Below are 20,763 nucleotides of genomic sequence, written 5' to 3' on the forward strand. Positions count from 1 at the left end.
AGTCAAATGAAACGTGTTTTTATACACACATACAATTTAAACTAAGCTTAAAAACTGAACTACAAAAAAAGGATTTAAAGTACATCACAAATGAGTGATTTTGTGTATAATAGTGGCATTATTAGAATTATCTGTAAAGGTTGAACATTATACTGTAGTTTTTTTGCTGGTTAATTTCCACTTTATATACTTTCACTTCATTGTTGGAAAGTGTTTTTATTCAGGGGACTAAGTGCTTCTCCCTGTGGTGTATATTATGAAGTTTAGAGTTCTAGTCAAGGTGAGTGTAAGGCTAAAGGTGTCACACGGAAATGAATGTCATGTTCTCTTAAGTGATGAAATTTTTACAATGTGTGTGTGTGTGTGTGTGTGTGTGTGTGTGTGTGTGTGTGTGTGTGTGTGTGTGTGTGTGTGTGTGTGTGTGTGTGTGTGTGAAGAGGAAGTTTCAAACAGGCTTCAGTGTTTTTTTTTTTTTTCTTCTGCGTCTTCCTCTTTTCAAAATGCCATTTCACAGCCCCTTATCTGTCACAACAGTTTCCACACCAGTTATTTCATAAATCATCGACCTTACATACCTTTTTTTATACAAACTATTTGGTACTGTGTTTGCAATTGTTCAGCAGTTTAGAGGAAGCAAAAAGCACAACAAAACCGGAAGGAGAGATCTGTAAAAATGAAGGAAGAGAGACTGAGAAGAGAAAAAAAAAGCGTCAGTGAAGGGTGGGGAGTGAGGGAGGTGTAAGTTTCCTGTAGATGCATGCTGATCTTTGAGTCTGTTTCTGTCAGAGCGAGGAGCACAGACGAAGCTGAGCGGAACAGGATGCAGGCAATCAAATGTGTGGTCGTTGGAGATGGGTATGCTACATTTTATTTTACCTACTTTGTACTTAGAAGTAAAGCTGCCTTAAACTACTGAATCAAAAGGTGTACAGACAGTTTATGCTTTGTGAAGATATTTGGCCCCAGGCTAAGAGTTTAGAGTTGCTTGGTTAAGATGTCAGAGGCTTTCAAAAGGCCTGAGCAGCTCCTAGTAACAACCCTTACTAAACTTTGTGAAGATTTCTTTTTGCTTTTCATGAAAAACTCAAAGCTTCTGTACTTTTAAACATGCTGAAGACAAACAGTTTCTCCTGTGTTACAAGCACTGACATTTAGGCGTGTGTTTGACAGCGCTGATTCAGAACGGAACTGCTGGATGGTGCAGGCCTCAACATGCAAGAAAATGCAGCAGCAAGCTCAGAGCGTAACCCCTTCTCTGTGGGTAAAAATACTAGAAATGCAACAGGAGGAAAAAGTTTCTCATGAGATAGAAAAGAAAAGAGAAAATCAGGGGTAAACTTTGAGGCTGTTGTGATCGAGCTGAGCACTACGGTAAACTTTGTGTTAGAAAGAACTTCAGGCTAGAGGGTCAAGTTGTCCTGAAGGGGGAAATAAAGAAGCGGAAGTTGTTGCAGCAGGAGATCAGTAGATAGTAAAAGAAAAATAAAATGTCAAAAGGTATGAGTTTTAAGCTTTCTGGTGTTTAAGAGAGTTAAAGAGAACAGAAGGACTCCTCAAAACCCTGAAAAGGGCATTTTTACTACATAACTGTATCACAAAATAAAGTTCCCATTGGTGTTACAGTTGTTTTTTTCACCATCCCTGGAATACATCGGCAATTGTATGCAACACTTGTTTGAAAATAATGTGTCTTTTGGTATACTGAGACACTTTTTTTAAAGGTTAAATGTCGATTGATCTCGCCTCACTCTTGGAGTGGGGGTCAACCCAATGTTTCCACATTTCCAAGACTTTATCTATTGTATTTCCCATGTCAATAAAACCCTATGTTCCCACAGCCCAGAAATAATCAAAATCACAATAATCTCAAGAAAAAATGAAAGAGTTTGATTGAAAAGGGTTTTTGTCTGAAGCAGAGCTTAAAGATCCAGAACACTTAAGGCTGTGAGGAGTTTCCAAGTGGTCTTGAAAAAGTCTCCCTTCTACATATATGCCCGATTGTAATCCACAATTTAAAATGAGATTATCAGCTGAAAAATATCATTTCTGAATTTTATTTCTCAGCTTCCTGATCAGGTCAGACAGGACTGGATTGATTTACTGCACATCCAAGTCTCTATGACAACAACACGCCAGCTGACAAAGTTTAGCAGGGAGAAGAGAGATCTTTGTTTTTCTCTGCTGAAATTAATTTCTTGCATTTATTTTGTAGCGATGGTGGACATGAGCTGAACTGTCAGATAGAAAAAGGACAGAAGAGCAGAAGAAAGCTAAATGGGAGAGTGATAGAGCACGAACTAAAGGCTAAAACAATGGCTAAACTGTTGGTGATAATGTCCTTTCCAACCCACAGTCAGCAGTTATCCTGCAGTGGTCTGTTCAAACTTGAGAGTCTATCAATAGAATGAGGAGTGAATTTATGTTACCTCTGCTAGGTTAATGAGCTCAGGCAGGACATCATGGGGATTCGCAAACATTTCGTGTTACAGACATGTCTCGGAGGCAGGCAGTGAGCTGTACCATAAACCATGGTACAGACTGACAAAGTTTGCTTATTGTCACATTTCTGATAACAGGGCTATATAACTGTTGATAAAGACATTACCTCGTTGCGTTGTATCCGGTAAAAAGTTGTCTTGAACAAAGTAGTGTTAAGAAGATCTGATCTCCATTCTTCAAAACAAACAAACAAACAAACAAACAAACAAACAAACAAACAAACACACGCTCTGTTAAGAGTCATGTCATTCCAGCCAAAGGTGTTGCTACACTCAACTTCAAAAGATAGTCCTCCCAGCCTTTTTAAATCGGACAAACAAAACCAAGTAACTCTCCTTTTGACTGTTACTTAAAAGAAATTAGAAATAGATATAAAAAGGTGTCATTTTTTTCTTTTCAATGTTTTTTTTTAAATGTTCCCGAACCACCAGCCTTTCCTGGCAGAAAAGGCCCCCTGTATGAGAGCAGAAACTTTATCCCGTCAACCGGTCAAACTAAGGGCTAAAATATTCTTTGGCATTCAGTTGCACTAGCTTTGCAAGGCTTATGACGTAGCCTAGTTTTGATATAATTTGTAATTTAGGATGGGTTTGCATGCTACGACCATTGCAGGGCTTGCACCAGCTCAGATAGTACCTATCCACCAATCTCAATCTCCTATCCACCAAGATGATTCCCTGGATTCCCTTGGTTGTCGCTGAGTACTTCTCGACTGAGTGAAATCATTGTTTTACCTTGCACTTGAAAATTAAAGGAAGGCATTTAGTATGAAATTAAAAGGCTGAACTGGATGGAATCAGTTCTCATCCAAAACAGAAATCGATTCCCATTCCTGGAAAGCATGTTTTCTGCAATGGACGTCATCCTGAAGAAACACTTTTCTTTTCACTAGTTGAGATTAATTCATTTGTTGTTGACTAAAGTTACATCAATGTATGTGACACTAAACAGCTTCACTACTGATTCATTGTTGTTGGATTGCAGTAGTTGAAGGTTTGTTATCTCTTTTTTTCTACACATTTTCTGCACTTTAGTCACTGTTAAGTTAAGGTATCCGTTTGTTCAGAGTAACCAGTGTATTAGGAAAAGCCATTCACTGATTGCTCTAAGAAGGGAAAAACTGAACTTCTGCATCAGCATTTTGGTAAGACTGTATCTCCCCCAGTTAAGGTCTCCCATAAAATCCCATGCTGCAATCAAACCCTGACACAACTAGTATCAGCATTTGTTTTGGTGAGGACTTTTAACCAGGCACATGTTTGTTTTGGCACAAAGTTTCCTTGTTCAATACAACTATTTACTGGATACAATGCAATGAGGTAAGGTATTTATCAGTGTAGTGACGTAGTGCTGTTGTTTGAAACGAGGCAACATGCAAAAGTCATAAGTTTGTACCGTACGTCAGTTGCCAGCTATATGTAGCGCTGCTAGCAGCGTGATGCTACAACATATCTGCAGGCTAACGTGACATCAAGCAATGTTGTCGGTAACATGTAATGTTGGTGTATCCTGGTTATGTCCTGCCAGTCATCTACCAAGCAGAGCTAACGTAATCTCACTCTTCATTTTATTGATAGACTCTCAAGTTTGAAATGACCACTGCAGAATAACTGCAGCATGTGGGTTGGAAACAACCTGAAGCCCTTCTAGCCTTTAGCTTGGGCTGTATCACTCCCCCATTTAGCTTTCTTCTGCTCTTCTGTCCTTTTTCTATCTGACAGTTAGACTTGTGTGTCCACCTTCAGTACAAAATGTGTCCAAGAAATAGTTTTAAGCAGAGAAAAACCCAGATCTCTCTTCTCATTACTAAACTTTGTTTGCCGGCATGGTGTTGTCATATATGTACCATAAATCAATCTGGTCCTGCTTGACCTGATCCGGAAACTACAAAGTGTGGTCTACGAAGCATTTTAATATAACCTTGACTGGTGCTGTTGATGTCATTTTGAAGTGAGAATTGCAATTCAGCATATATCTGGAAGGACGACCTTTACAGGATCACCTACAAAACCCATTTCTCAAGGTCGAAAACTGCCAACTGGTTGTAGTGCTGTACTACTTGCTCTTGCAAACACAAGTACATATCCGTGATGAGTATCTCCTCTTGAAAATCTGCATCAGCAGGAAATAAGCAAAATGGGTCAAACAGCTTCCTTCTATCTGTGTTATGGGACCTGAAGACACAAAGGGATTTTTTCTGTATGAGAAAACATCTTCCATGTTGAGCTGTGTTTTGGAGATACAAACTCTAAGTCAGTCCTCTCTCCTTGTCTAAAAGAAGGAAAAACAGCTGTTCCCTTCTGGTAACCATGGAGACAAAGTTGCCCAAGTCATAATTTTACAGTCCCACTGTTGACTTAACCTATAAGTCTCCTCAAACCCCAACCATAGTGGTATATGCTCTTTTGACATTACACAGAATTGTCAGTCTCCCTGTGGATGACTGGATATGGGCTGTAGAAGCTTCTGCTGACTAGGCCCACAAAATCCACAAATGTTGACAAACGTAAATTTGTTTTTTGGGTCTATTGGTGAGGAATTTTTTTTTTTCTTTTTTTTAAGTGCATCATCAGTACAGATGCAAGCAGATGAAGTAATGTGAGGAATGTGAAGAAAAGCATTCGCAGAAAGCCTGGAGCTCTGCCAGGTTTCATACCTGTGAACACCTGGTCAATCAGTGCAGAGAGTACTGGTTTGCCAGTTTGGATTAGTCTCCTTGAACTAGGTTAATAACATCCACAACCCCCTAGCTGAGATGTCTTAAAATGCTCTACAGATGGTCCAAACATCCTTTGAGTTTTGGGCTCTGTCAGTTTCCCAGTAGGTGGACCTTGTAGATACAGGGCAGTATTTCAAATCACACACAGCAGCTGTTCTATGTGGTGACCACGTGCGTGTTTGTCTGTGGATAAGGCTAAACTTGGATATCTAAAATGGGATATAAAGCTTCCAGTAACACAGAGAGAAGAGGAAGTTTGTCTATGGTTATAAGGAAGTCTGCTATCACTTAAGTCACAGTATACACACTAACATGCCACTGGTTCATTTATGACTATTGTGACTTACTTGAATTGCATTGTGTCTATCCTTGTGGTCTCATGTGCTTTGTCCAGCATGTTTACTTCCAAAGTTTCATAAACTAAAAAGAAAGCCAATACAAAGAAAGCCATAAAGTTGCGTTATTTCTCACGACCAGTGTGGGTGTTTCAAATGTTGCAAAATGTCAAAAGCCAATTTGTCCCCATTTGATCTCACTGGGGGAAAAAAATCATTTTATTTACTACCTGGGTCTAAAATGCAGCCAAGGTTTTACCCTCTCTTTGACTTTTCATGTTGGAGAGAAAAAAAGTCAGTCCATCAACCATCATGGTTGGGCTTTGGGATGCCAATGGCTGAAGATGCTGAGATTATGTTTTCTACAGTCAACAATTTTGGATTGTACCAAATGGAGCAAGCCAGGGGTGCCATTCAAAGTATATCTACAAAGTTAACTGAAGTTGATATCAGCTGACAAAGAGCATTGTTAGCAGGACAAAGAAAATTAAATTAAAACAGACAGTGACAGAGTAAGGCTGTAGGTTTTCTTTTTCCTTTTAGTTTGGCTGGTTCCTGTTTTCAGTGTTAACCGGTGCTTGTGAAACAGATCAGTTCCTATTTGACTCACACTGAACCACGAAAAACACCAATGCTTGCACTTGCCTTACATTTAACACCCCCATTAATCTATAATCTGAAACAAAACCCTCACAAATACACATCTAATCTCACCCTACAAATACCATAGAGCCCTCATAAAGTTATAACTATACACATACACAAACACACACACAAACACACACACACACACACACACACACACACACACACACACACACACACACACACACACACACACACACAGCTTTTCTTATCTGTTAGCTGTCTACTGAGTTATGTCGTTACTGTGCTGGCCTTAAAGAGAATTTCTTTTTACAAACATATTTAAACCATTTTGATCTAGTTTTTGTTTTTTGTACTTTGTCTTTTTAAATTAAATTTGTAAAAGTACTGAAAATTAAAAAAAAAAAAAAAAAAAAGAAAGATCATTTTATAGAACAAAGGTAAAAGATAAGGAAAAATGTAAAAGGTTGTCACACAATAAACCTGACAGAATGAAGTTGTCCTTTGAAAGACTTTTTTTTCAGTCTGTTTTACTAGAGAGTTACCTACAAGTTATGGTGTTTCAGGGTATTAAAATTGTATTGATTCAATTTAAAGTGAATAATAATAATAATAATAATAATAATAATAATAATAATAATAATAATAATAATAATAATAATAATAACACCTCAGTAGCCATCTAGTAGCCATAATTTTTGCTCAAATGTTACAAATTGATTATTTTTGTTTAGATTTTATTTTTATTTATAAAGGAAAGGAAAGTACTCAAAGGCTTATAATCCAACATAATGAGCCTTTTGGAAGAAGTCGTATTCTGCCCAATCTTTCTTGGCTCAACAGATAGACAGCAGGCTCAGAAGGCTCTGATTTAGATTTTCTTGTCTAAAGTTTTACCTTAGAGCTGTAAATTGAGCATACAAAGCAATATACATTAATCTTATACAAAATATTTATATCACATGTATTCAGTATGCTATACACCTCCCTCTGTACCAAAAAAGATTAAGAAAAACAATGTGCTAGCTTCATGCTAATGTATAAAGGAAATTGCATTAACATGCTAGTGGTTAGCATATAATCATTAAACCCAGGGTTTCATAAAAAAATGTTCAACTCTTATCATAGAAACACATCACATATCCTCTTTGATAACAGTACTGAGAACTCTCTTTGTAAAAATACTCACTGGCTAATGTGTTTAAAACAAGATGGTGGAAGAAATGTTCTGACTCATTGCTAACTTCTGCATAACTATGGCAAGTCAAGGTTAAAAACAACTCAAAGCATTGCCACACCCAGTCCTAGACACTAGCTGTCCTACTTCAGTTAATTACTTAACAAAGCAATACAAGTAGAAAACCAAAAATTAGCAGTTAAGTGACATCCTAGAGGAGACAATGATCCCTCAATAACACAGCTTACTCTGATAAGTCTCATGAATGATTTGGAAAAGCCACTTTGGAACACTAGCATAGAAATAAAGTAGGATTTTGACTACTCAAGAAACTGCCAGTTTCTGCTTTTACGACCATCCTTTTGCTCACATTGCTGTTGTTTTCTTACCATGTAATCAAAAGCTGTAAAGATTCTATAGACATTCCTCTATTCACCTGAATGTGAACTGTGGCACCAAACTTTATGGCTGATGTCTAATTTTAGCTCAAACTTATTTTAAAGTGCTCAAATGTTCTTTTTGATGACGTCAGAGCCTTTAGACCCAAAGATGTTGCATCGCAGACAAAATTTCTACCACTTTCAAAGCCTGTTTTAAATGCATGAAACCGAAACTGTCCACATTGTGAGACACGTGTAGGTGTCAACGGTTCTAACTTGTGTCTGTGATGTGAGTTAACTTGCACTTAACACGAGCAGGTGTCCCAGACCAAAGTTATTTTACTCTTTAAGTAGTTTTGTGATCTGATGTGACAAAACTTTACCTTTGTGAAAAGGGCTTCGACAATGGCAAACCCCTTGCCTCGGTGCTGCACACACACTGACAGAGGATGGCTCATGAATCAGTTTTACATAGCTGTTGTGCTAAGTTGACTATTTTTGGACAAACCCACACTGAAATGTACTGACAGTAAAGTACAAAAAGAAGCACAACAAAAAATAAATAGATAATTAATAAATTGACCAAGTAATTAATTATTATCCAGAGTGAGTTGCACTTTAGACTTTATAAACAAAGAAGAAAACTGTTCAGGGAACACTTATGTACTTAAGCTGACCCTTCTCCTCTTTGTCCTCAGGCGTAGAGTGAGTCAGAAGGTCTCAAACCCAGCTCTATGTGAATATTTACTGATCATTGGCTACATTATTGCATGGGGAAAAATAAAAAGATAAATATAAAACAACAAAAACAACAAAATCTTTCTGCACATAATGCTAGCACCTGCAGTCAAACAACTTGTAGGAGTTTGTTGCACTTACTAAGGTTTTCCCTCCTGTCAAAATTCTTGCTTGTGTTAAATTTCGCACTGGACAAAAGTGTCCGCTAAACGAAACTGTAGAATTGTAGAAAAACACTCATATTGCAGGTCACCTGTCTTCATAGCAACCATTTGCTCTGTTTGCCCCATCCATTCAGTCAAAGCAACAAAACTCCTTGGAAGTAGACACTATACAGCAGCAGACACTGTGATCTGCTCTGTTAGTGCCTTTGTGAAAGATGGTGCAAGGTTTCTGGTGTTATTGTTGAACTTGCTGGCAGCAAAGCTCTGGAACAAAATAAGAACGGGACCAGTCGATACTTGTTTGATCATCTCCTGCGTGCAGCCATGTGGTTTCATCGCTGTCGATGTTCAGATAAACTGTGCACTGATGAACATTTCTTTGGCCCATTGCCTTCTTAGGTTGCAAAATGGGGTTTTGAAAGAAGGGATTTAGTGGAAGGATGACATCCAGCCCTGTCTTGCAGCAGTTTTTTGAAATAGTTATAAAAGTTATGGATTTTTTTCCCATCCTTTTTTTTTATTTTTTTTATTTTACTTTATTTTATTTTATTTTATTCTGATGTTTGCCTATCCTTATACTTCTTCAAAAGCTGACATGTTCTTAAAGTCAGTTTGCACTAGGAGATGGTCATGGTAGATAAACAGGCCAAACAAAACTTTCACCAGCATGACAGTAAATCAAACAGTGAACTTGACCAGACAGTGAATAGAATCCGAATATCCCAACAGCTACTCTTTCTTCTACTCACATGAAAGTAAAGCTTTATTGGATCAGATTTATAGACAAATTCACGAACCTGAGTTCATTTCTCTCTTTTTTTTTCACCCTAACTTTTCCACCCCACCAAGTGAGGGTTTACTCTGAAATAAGCATTGATTTCAAAGGAGAACCGAGGAGCTGCTAGGTGTTAGAAAATTAGCAAAATGGATTAAAAAAAAAAAAACAAAAAAAAACAATGAGAACGAATGTGATTATGTGTCTGGTGTCTTGTCGTTAGTTTTAGCACACATTTCTTTTTTGCATTGTGCTCAAAATGAGCATCCTATGGCTGAATGATTTTTCTATACTAAAGCTTAAAACGTCATTTCTTTGTACTACTTTTGTCTTACTGTGTGTTTTTACTTTGTGATCTAGAGCGGTGGGTAAAACTTGTCTGCTCATCAGCTACACAACCAATGCTTTCCCCGGGGAGTACATTCCTACTGTGTGAGTAAAACGTGCACACACACACACACACACACACACACACACACACACACACACACACACACACACACACACACACACACTCACACACACACACACACACACACACACACACACACACACACACACACACACACACACACACACACACACACCTCACTTTTTTATGCATGTTTTTGCATGTCTTTTCAAACATGTGTTGATTTGATTGATTCAAAAGATAATTGTGTCAACTCAAAGTAACACTGACTCTAAAAATCCGCCTAACAAACAGAAACATTAAAAAATCAAATAACAGGAGATCTGATCATGTTTGAACTAACAGATTTGAGCTATTGAAGAAAAAAGAAAAAAACATTTTGCTCTATATTTGGGCCATCTTTGTGAAAAGAAAGGAAGCTGACACAAACGCAGAAGTAAGGAGCGTGAATTAGAAAAGGCTTCACCTGCACAAAAAGATCAACAGTTACAGAATTATCAACTCAGAAAAATGTAATATACCCAAATTGAATAAAGACCACAGGAAAGGTCATGACTAGTTGCTCTAAAGATATAATGAATTATTGAATATATAGTCTCCTTGGTAGTTTAAAGTCTACATCTCTTACTGCAGCATTTTCACCACTCGTATGAGATGACTGTAAACTGTAAAAGTCTGAGAAGAGAGAAGCAGGATATTACTGTAACAGAGCTGAGTCTACCAGTTAAGATTTTGCAATACCAAACAATAATTATCAGAGAGAGATCAAGTTAACTGAAAGTTTGTAGTTTTACCCTTCCTTGTTATTGTGTTTCCTGGAGAAGGAACCAATAAAAGCTACAGATGAGAAAGTAGTTCTTAAATTGACCACAGGAGGGCAGTGTTGCTTTATGATTTTTATCCAAATCATGAGCTGTCTGATGGTAAAAGGAGTTAAGTATGTTTAAAATCAGGAGCATTATCACCTTGTGGGAAAAATGAAGAAAATCAGTATTTATTTTCTTTAATCATCAAGAAATGGACTCAAGGAGTCAAAAGTAAACAGCTTTTGGGGTTGAAATTGAAATAAAGTTTTATATTGTTGTATGTATTGTATAAATGGAAGACACCCTGTGCTCCTCACAGATTCGACAACTACTCAGCCAACGTGATGGTGGACAGTAAGCCTGTCAACCTGGGCCTCTGGGATACAGCTGGACAGGAAGACTATGACAGGCTCCGCCCACTGTCCTACCCACAAACAGTAAGCCTCAACTACAAGCACGCACACACACAGTAAAACATCGGAGAGTTAAATTGCAGCTGTACATTATCCATGTGTTCGTTTTATTTTATTTTCAATTTTTGATTCAGAAATGAAGATAAAAATGAAATAACAACAAAACACACTTACATGTTAAAATGCTTTGCCAAGAGAACCACACTCAAACTGAAGAATTGGTATCACTGATCTTTTTGACCCCTTTTAAACCAGATATTAACTCCACACTGAATAAAACACCAAAGATGCTGCAGTAAAGTCCTGTAAACATTCTACTTGAAAAAGACAAACTCCTGGCTCCATCAAATCTGGTCTCCATCACTTCACTTTGTTCCCTTTGTTCCCAGGATGTTTTCCTGATCTGTTTCTCCCTGGTGAGCCCAGCATCCTATGAGAACGTCAGAGCCAAAGTGAGTACATTGTCCTTATTATAAGAATTTCTCAACTGCATTTTCTTTCATCACCTGGCTCAGGAGTTGAAACAAATACAGGAAGGACATTAAAGATGATTAAAAATTCCAATGATTTATTTTGAAAAGGTAAACAGCTGAAGACTGAACAATAAATGTAGAGCGTGTTGAGCCTGGCCCTCACTAAAAATTTGCAATGTAATCTGCTGAGGTCAGATTTCATGATCAGTTTTCTGTTACGTGGGTCACTGTTTTGCCTTCACTGATTTTTTACTCATAGGTTATAATGATATACATTTACTTTAGCACAATTTCCTTTCAGTTGAATGACCAAGCAACAAGTTGTTTTCTTTCTCTCTGCTGATCAATGAATAAATTATGTACCTGTACTATAATTTCCTGCCAACCCCCCATCCTCATAGCATCCTGCTGTCATTTTTTTTCTAAGGGTCCTCAAAGCGGCAAAAGTCAGTCTTCAGCCCACATTAAACGCTAGGTTGCATTACAGAAAGCAAATCGTGACAGGATCTTTCATGTGCAGCTCTCTGATCTCTAGTGCTTCTTCAGTTTTGCTTGCTAGCTGAATCCTCTGATTCCTGCTCTGCAGTGATGAAAAGAGTTCTTCAGGATCCCTCTTCTTAAGAAAACCACTTAAAACCCTCTAAATATGCCACACGGTGAACATCAATACAACACAAGAGACAAAATAAGAGGAGGATTGATTGGATTCGCTTCAGTAGTCTGCTTTGGAACTTATGGGGATTACCATGGCAACAAGGGACAAGACTGGTCCCTTGAAAGTGGCAGTCGTAAGATTAATTGGTTGGTAGAGAAGAAAATGAAAGAACTGTGACCTGATGGAACACACCTTGTTATAGTTTTACATCTATAACTGGAGAACTAAAGCTGTATATGTGCTTTAGTTTACTGTCACAACACTCAAGTGTGAACAATTTAAAACATTTTTTTCACACATTTGATCGCGCACGGCTCAAAAATGCTGCATTCTGCAGGTGAGTCGTTTTCCACTTGTGGTAAACATCTATGACTTTTTTTTTATGATATGTTTCTTTAAATGTACCCCTTTTATCTGTTTAAAGATTTTGTGTTATGTGTGAAAGCTGGGTTCTAAAATAAAGTTATAAAAAAAGTTATTATCAAAATTAATTTACATCTTACATATAACTTTTAATATCAAATGTAAAATATTCAAATTACAACCTCAGTGAGGAACTCTTGCTTTCTTTATTCTCCTCAGTGGGGCTTGCAGTCTCAATTAGTTTACCAGCAGTCCAGATCTGTTTATATATAAAATGCTAGAGCTCAATTTGTAGCAACGACCCAAAATGTAACAATGGCCAGAAATTAAGTTTAAGAAAAAAAAAGAAAAAGAAAAAAAGAAAGAAATGCAATAGGATCTGAACAATGGAACAAAAGTGTTGAGCCTGAAATGTAGTAAAAATAGATAGATAAATAAACAAATAAATAAATAAATAAATAATTCCCCCAAAATGTAAACAACTTGTTAAATTTTAGTTAGACTATTAGATCAATATTTATTTATTGTATCACATTTCAGGCCAGTGTGTTGTTTCAAGTTGTTAAAAATCAAGCTCTAACAAGGATGATAGTTTTGGAATTTATAAACCTATGTGACTCACAGCTGTCATGCTATTGTGTATGAAAGGTGACATAAAAACAATGAGACTACAATGAAACAATTTTGGTTCTCCACCAAACTGTTAGCTAGCACGCCCTGACCCTCATGGTTCCCTACCCTCTAGAAAATGTTTCCTTCAAGGTTGAGCTGTTTTAAGAGGGTGGGTCGGTTACCTCAGAATTAAATTTAGACTCGAAGATTTCATCAACCAAAACAAGTCAGACAATCATCAAGTAAATTTTGAATATAAGTAGTGAGTCATGCTTTGAATGAGTGTTGGAAATAGAAATAACATGAAAAATCCTTACCAAAACAACATGCCATATGCAGGGAAAGAGAAAACCACTTAAGAAGAAAAAGATAACATATATTTCTGTTGCACAGTGGGTTTAAACCTCAGCCGTACACATCTAAAACTGCCCTAGAAATATATCACTTGAAGAAGAAGTGGTGGGATTCATCTGGTAATACCCTTAATCCCAACATGCCAATCACCTTACTTGTGAGCAGACTGGTTTATAGAGCGAGGTGGATTTGTCAATCAAAACTACAACTACCAATTAATTCTGTCAGCAGATAGCATCTCTCATTTTCTTACTGAGGAAAATGTTTGGAGAGAGGACTGAAGAGCCCTAAAGCGGAGCTAGACAGTAGAAAACTTAAATGGGTAGGTATGAGGTGAGACGAGGAAGCTGGAAAATACATTTTAGAGGCACAGGAAGGGGAATATTTTAGGCTGGAGGATGAGCAATGTCTCGTGTAGAGGCTGTGGCTCTTCGAAGCATGCAGCCCTTATCTTCCACTCAATTCTCCTGCTCTGTCCACTGTCTTTTACTCCCAATGCAAAATAATCCAAAAGATGCTAGATTCAACAGGAGCAGGAACATGTTTCATTTAGGTGTAAGGTGTGGTCATCAAATAGTAATGTTCAAAAAGTCTCAAAAATGAAAAGAAACCTACCAGAACACAAACCTCTGCATAAGGTCTTTTTTTTCTTTCTCTCTTCTCATTTCTTTTGCCTGTGACGTTATCCTCCTACAGTGGTTCCCTGAGGTCCGCCACCATTGCCCCTCCACACCTATCATCCTGGTGGGTACCAAGCTGGATCTGAGGGATGAGAAGGAGACCATTGAGAAGCTGAAGGAGAAGAAGTTGGCACCAATCACCTACCCTCAGGGCCTGGCTCTGGCCAAAGAGATAGGTGAGCCAAATACAATTTTGGAGCCTAACGATTGAAGGCTTACTGAAATAGACCAAATATAATACCAATGACTTCAAATTACTCAAAATCAAAGAGCAGACTATCTCCTAAAAGAAGTTATTGTTTTTTTTTTCTGTTTTGTTTTTTGTTAAAGCTCAGAGGGGACAAACCTTTTTTTGTCGCCGTTTTAAAATTGTGGAATAAGCTCCCCCTCCACATAAGAAAAGCCCCCTTACTATCCATTTTGTTTTTTGTTTTTTTTTTTCTTTTAAATTCTTAAAACCCGTTGTTATTCCTTGGCTTTAAACCAAGCTTTAGACTGTGCTCCTGTTTTATTGTTTTATGGATTGTTATTTAGTTTTTAGTAATTGTTTTTATTGTTCTTGAATTGTTTTTAGAAACAATGAAACAATTACAGTCCCTGAACTGGCACATTGGCACATCTATTGTTGTTCACTTTTAAGCTTCTTATTCTTGTTTCTGTGCTTAGATTCAGTGAAGTACCTAGAGTGCTCTGCCTTGACCCAGCGTGGTCTGAAGACCGTGTTTGATGAGGCAATTCGAGCTGTGCTCTGCCCCCAACCGACCAAGAGCAAGAAGAAGACCTGCACACTGCTGTAAATGGTAAGACTGAAGCAAACACTGAAAAAGAGGAGACCAAAGAAAGGGATATGAGAGTGGTACTGATGCAGTCTAAAGGGCACTACACCACCAGACAAGCAGAGGGCAGAGAGGCAAAAGCCACGTTTTCACCAAGCAGACCGGTTCGGTTCGTCTCGGTACGGTGCTCATTTTGCGCCGTTTCCACTGACTTATCCTGGGACAGACTCCTTAAAAAACGGGATGAGCCATCCCACTTTTTGGGATCCTTTAGCCACACAGTGTGCAGTGTTTTGCTCCACCTTCCGAGAGTGGATCGGTTCAGTCTGGCACCCATACGGAAGGGTCCCAAAAAAGTAGGCTGGCTTGTCTCGGTTTTTAGGGATATGTCCCGGGATAAGTCAGTGGAAACGCTGCAAAATGTGCGCCGTACCGAGATGAACCGAGGCTGTTCTTAAAGGATGACACCGTGATTGAGGCTAATACAAGCCAACATTTTTATGTGCGACACCCTCGTTAGCCTGTTAGCATGGAAGTTATTCAGCCTGTGCTTTATTTCACTGCAGATCGATCGACTGGTTCGACACTTAGAAAGAGATAAGTGAAAATGTCAAAGCCCTTTCAGAAAAACTTGTTATTTTCTGCCATCTAAAGCATGATGAGGGCAAAAAAGCATGAAAAAATGTGAATGGTGGATTTTAAATTTGTAGTCCACCCACAATAAGCTGAAAAGTTTTTGCTGTGGGCTGCATATGAATTCTGTGAGCCTAAGTGAATCAATTACAAAGTCAAGAGTTCCTTAACTGCAAGAGCACAAACTCCTTTTGCAACATGCAAGCCGGCTCTAAAGGAGGCAACAATTGTGCTGTTGCTGTTGTTTGGTTTCCAACCCTGAAGAGCTTGAAAAGGTGAATTGGTAAAAGTTGTTCACTGGCAAGCTAATGAAAGAAAGCCATGATTGTACGTTGAAAGCTAATGCTTAGTCAGATGTGTGAGAGAGGACAACACAGAGACATGATGCAAGACACTGACACTTTAAGCTTTCAAGCCTGGATTGTTGGGAACAGGGCAGGCACTTGATGTAGGGAGAATGACTATCATTCAGTGAGCCTGAGAATTTTTTCCCCTGGATGAGCGATAAATGGCAAATGACACCAAAATTTAGAAAAAGACTGTCATTAAACTCAGCCCTCTGTTTAGCAGAATGGTGTATATTATGAAGTTTAGAGTTCTAGTCAAGGTGAGTGTAAGGCTAAAGGTGTCACACGGAAATGAATGTCATGTTCTCTTAAGTGATGAAATTTTTACAATGTGTGTGTGTGTGTGTGTGTGTGTGTGTGTGTGTGTGTGTGTGTGTGTGTGTGTGTGTGTGTGTGTGTGTGTGTGTGTGTGTGTGTGTGTGCGTGCGTGCGTGTGCGTGTGTGTGTGTCATTATCACAGATTCTGTGAGGACCTGGGATAGGAGAAAGAGAGAGATTAAGACTGCTGACCCTGGGTAGGAAGAAGACACTCTGGAAGTTCTGTAATGTGTCAAAGAGAGAGCTATTTTAACTGAATATCCACTAGTTAAAAGATTCAGCTTAAACCATCACCCATGAACTGTAGCAAAACATTCTGTACAGTATACTTTAAACTGTTTTTAAGTACATCATAGATAAAGCAACAGGGAGAATTTTAATTCTTGAATAATAAAGTCTTCAGTTAACTCAGAAAAATGTGGATGGCAAATTGTGCACTGCTAGACCAGTTGCAACATGCTTGCTTCATCTTGTGTACCAAAACCCCCAAAAGTGCAGGTGTTTTGCGCATGCTGCGACAGTCATTAGATCAGTTCAAAGTGACTTAAAACTGTTTTTCAGAGAGTGATGAACACCGATAAAATAAAAGGATCAAGAATGTGTTTTTTTATGGGCAGGGAGCTGATCAGTGTTTTATTTGATAAAACCTTGTTAGCAAATGTATTATGTATTCATGTGATATTAAAATAAAGGACATTTGATCAAATGGTACAAAGCATTCAAAGAAAATGTTGTTGAGTCAAAGTTAATGGTAAGCTGCATTTAAACACACAAATGTCATTTTCCAGCGATGAAAAGTTGCAAAGACTGCCTTTGTGCAGCTCAATGGATGTGAAACGATACAACATGATGGGATATGATGTGACACAAAGCAACATGATGAACATGAAACCACATGATATAAAGAAATTAAAAAAACACTGCATTATATGATATTGTACCATGCAAAGAGATACTGCGCAGTATGATAACATACAGTATGACAGAACAGGATATGATGAGAACAATATACCAAACGGCAGGACTTGATACTGATCAAGATATGAAATCGCATGATATTTAGTTTAGTTTAGTTTAGTTTAGTTTAGTTTAGTTTAGTTTCGTCACTTTGAACATAAAAATTCATATATACAATGAAGTAAAAATGAACAATTGTTGAGTTAATGCCACGTTATTACGTTATGGACCTATTACATTTTTAAAAGGCCAAATTTATTACATTATGGGTTGTTATTACATTATGGGTCATTGTTACGTTATGGGCTTCTACATACCCTTTTCAACTCATCTTCTACTCAGCTTACTTTAGATTTGAGGAGAGCAATAAGGTAAACATAATTAAATACTCAAAAGAGTATTGGCATTTATTTTAATGATGCTCTCATTTTCATCATCCCTTAACAGTGGATCGACACTTTCTTTGGCTAGATTATAGCCAACATTAACAATTAAGTGACTGGTCGTTCACAGTCATGGAATCTGGATAGCCAGACTTCACTGTGCTGTTTTTAATTATGCTGTTGAGCACCTTACATGTCCCCCCGGTGCCATTACTATGTTGTTTATTAAAGTAATCATTTTTATTTTGTCTTATTATACTGATAAGTTTATTTTTGTATCCCTTGTATTAACTCTCTTCTTCATAAGTTCTAGATTACAGAAATCGCTTGCATAGTAGGTTTTTCTTTTCACAGGCCTTTTCTAATCCTTTGGTTACCCAAGGCTTGTCTTGATACTTATTCAGCCTTAGAGCTGTTTCAGGACAGTGTTAATCTTAATGTGGCACAATAATGTAGTGTATAACACAATACAATATGATACCAAAAGATTTTGTATGAAATGGTGTAAACCACATGATGCATCTGTACAAACTCATATGATACCACACACTGAGCTACAATAATTGTCATAATTATGTTGCTTGATACCTCAAGTTAAGATACAATATCATAAGATGCATTTTGATACAAAATACTAGCTTCATGTAATTTGAAGAAAATTTTACAAAGAAAAATACACTGTCAAGCATTTGATCCAGGAAAAGAAATGAGTATGGGCACATATTAGAAAGAAGTTGATATAGGTTGTGTCTAGATGTTGCTGGATCAAAGGCAGCTTTCAGGGCAAACAGGAATGAATCTAAAATGATTTTTGAAAGAATGCCCTACTTATCACACGACTGCAGACCAATTCAGGATTACTTATCCTTCCGCCGTAGTTATTTGCAAACTTGTTATCAGAAGTTCTGCTCCATCTAGGTTTAGACTGGATGGTCAGGAATGAGTGACACTGTTGCTCAGTGGTGCTCCAAAAGTTGAACCATTTTCAGCTGATAAAAATACTGTCCTGCCTTGGTTTTGGAAAGAAAATAAATGCTAACGGTGCTAGAACAAAGTCTTTAGTAGACACAGGCCCTAATGAATTGAATAAAACATTTCCTTGCCCTTCAAGAGATATAAAATGACTCCTACAGATGCTTCATAACATGGCTCAGTCTGTCAGATGGTAAGAGTTCGCACCTAGAGTGGTGGATATCAGACGAGCAAGATCATCCTTTATACTCTTCCCTCTGTACAGACTGCTCATGACTGGAGGGCCTGGTGTTGGATTTAAGGTAATACTGATTAATGTGACCACTTGACCACCATCTGTTACTCCTGTCTTACTTTGCTTCTCCACAGGGCAGCACATCATGACAACATAATTTATCTGACTTATTTGTACAGATGATCATTAGCTTATTGATTGATAGTGGTCATTAGGAAAAGGTTACAGTTCTCACCATGTTAGATATATTTCTATATAATTGTTTGATTGTATGTCTCTTCTTTGATCAATAAGGCATGAATTGCAAAGTTTGTGAGACATTAGTATTTGGGGTGTAGCTACACGTAAAATTTCAAACAATAATCCAGGTTATTTTTGTGAAAATAAAGTTATTATTCACAAAAACTGTTATATATCTCAACAAAAATTAGATTATAGATTATTCAATTTTTGCACAACAGCAAACTACATGTCACATAGCAGGAATAACCTCCTTTGCTCAAGGAAACACTTCTCTGCTTTTTATCAGTTTGTGTTTTTTTGTTTTGTTTTGTTTTGTTGTCATCCTTGAGCCTGTTCAAAGGCTTAGCGATTTGTCAAACAGCAGCCACTTAAAAGACTTGGTCTGACACAGTGAGGCAGGCAGCCTTTTTAAACCAGGTTATTATTGACTTATGATTACAAAGCACTTAGACCTGACAGCTTCAGGGCCAACACTTTTCTACTTGAGAATGGTTAAACACTTTACCCAACTATGGCTTTAGGAAAAACAAATGGGGGAAAAAAAGACCCAGGATGACCCTTAAAGCAGTTCAGAAACTTCTTCACAGGAAAAATACACAAATATATTTACTTACACACTTATATGACCATGGCATTTTTATTTTTTAAGGAGTAAATCAATATAAGCTATGTTAAACTTGCTCATGTTGATAATAATTGCACACACACACATTATCCAAAAACCATGAACAGCAGCAGGGTTCAAATTGTAATCCGAGCCTTGCATGGGTCTTAAAAAGATCTTGCAACAGTCGCAGGGTTAAACCATAGACTGTAAAGAATAATGAACGTCCGCTTGCTCGGCTCGAAGTGAGGTCTCCACAAAAACTGCTCCCCCTGGTGACTGGCTGCAGTATAGGTTTAAAAATATGGCTTTCCAGCCATTCCAGTTGGGCTGTGGTCAAATTTTAAAAAATTATGACACTTCGTAGAAATGTTTCTCACGTCCGTTTGATGTGGTGATTTGAAGATATTATTTGGCTGTCTCGTATCCAAGTCCTCTTTTTTTCTGAAATGTTTCGTTTTCATTAGTTATACGAGGTTAAAAATGGGGTTTTATGTAACGTTTAACGATGATTGACAGATGCCGTTTTCCTGTATTTTTTTTTCGGGGATTGTAAAATATGTCGGAGGTAGAGTCAAGAAGTGATTAGACTCTCATAAGAAAAAAAACAATTATTATTTTTGTCACCCAGCTCCACTCAGTTTCTCCCAGTATCCCTCAAAGTCTCTACTGCGCAGACTCTGGCTCCAACTGCTACAATGGTGGCGCCTGAGACAGCGGTGTTTTGGCTTCAGTTTTGGCTTCAGAACCGTACATTGATAAATGGCGGAGCCGCACTGTCCACTCTATACACAGTCTATGGGTTAAACCAGCTACTGAAAAAATGATATATATAAAAAAAAGTAGGGTCATTGTTTTTACAGCCAATGATTGTATTTAAAATATAAAATATAAACAATTACACAATGTGCCTTTATTTTGGCCCATAATAATTCTGTAATAATTCTGTAAAGTGTCTTGAGATTTCAATTGTTGGGATGTGACAATTAATAAATCAAGATTGATTCAATGAACGCAAAAGAGTGCCTCTACAGGGGCTGTCAGTTATCTTTTTAAATCAAATAGCTAAATGAAAATTTTAAATGAAATCATTGTATTAATATAAAGACAGAAAACATCCTTGAGAAGAAAAAA

General features: G+C 37.6%; 1 protein-coding gene across 1 annotated transcript; it reads left to right on the forward strand.

Annotated features, from left to right (window-relative positions):
* Positions 1–701: 701 nt before the first annotated feature.
* Positions 702–16,937, forward strand: LOC141807915 (ras-related C3 botulinum toxin substrate 2). Its single transcript, XM_074694111.1, has 7 exons — positions 702–855; positions 9,754–9,825; positions 10,931–11,048; positions 11,414–11,476; positions 14,178–14,337; positions 14,828–14,961; positions 16,378–16,937. Exons 1-6 carry the CDS (start codon positions 758–760, stop codon positions 14,956–14,958), a joined length of 642 nt encoding a protein of 213 aa, XP_074550212.1. The 5' UTR covers positions 702–757; the 3' UTR covers positions 14,959–14,961; positions 16,378–16,937.
* The last annotated feature ends 3,826 nt before the right edge of the window (positions 16,938–20,763 follow it).

The sequence above is a fragment of the Halichoeres trimaculatus genome, unplaced genomic scaffold, assembly GCF_033239565.1.
Source record: "Halichoeres trimaculatus isolate MK-OKI-2021-1 unplaced genomic scaffold, fHalTri1.1 fHalTri1_scaffold_2, whole genome shotgun sequence".
In the NCBI taxonomy this organism is placed as follows: Eukaryota; Metazoa; Chordata; class Actinopteri; order Labriformes; family Labridae; genus Halichoeres; species Halichoeres trimaculatus.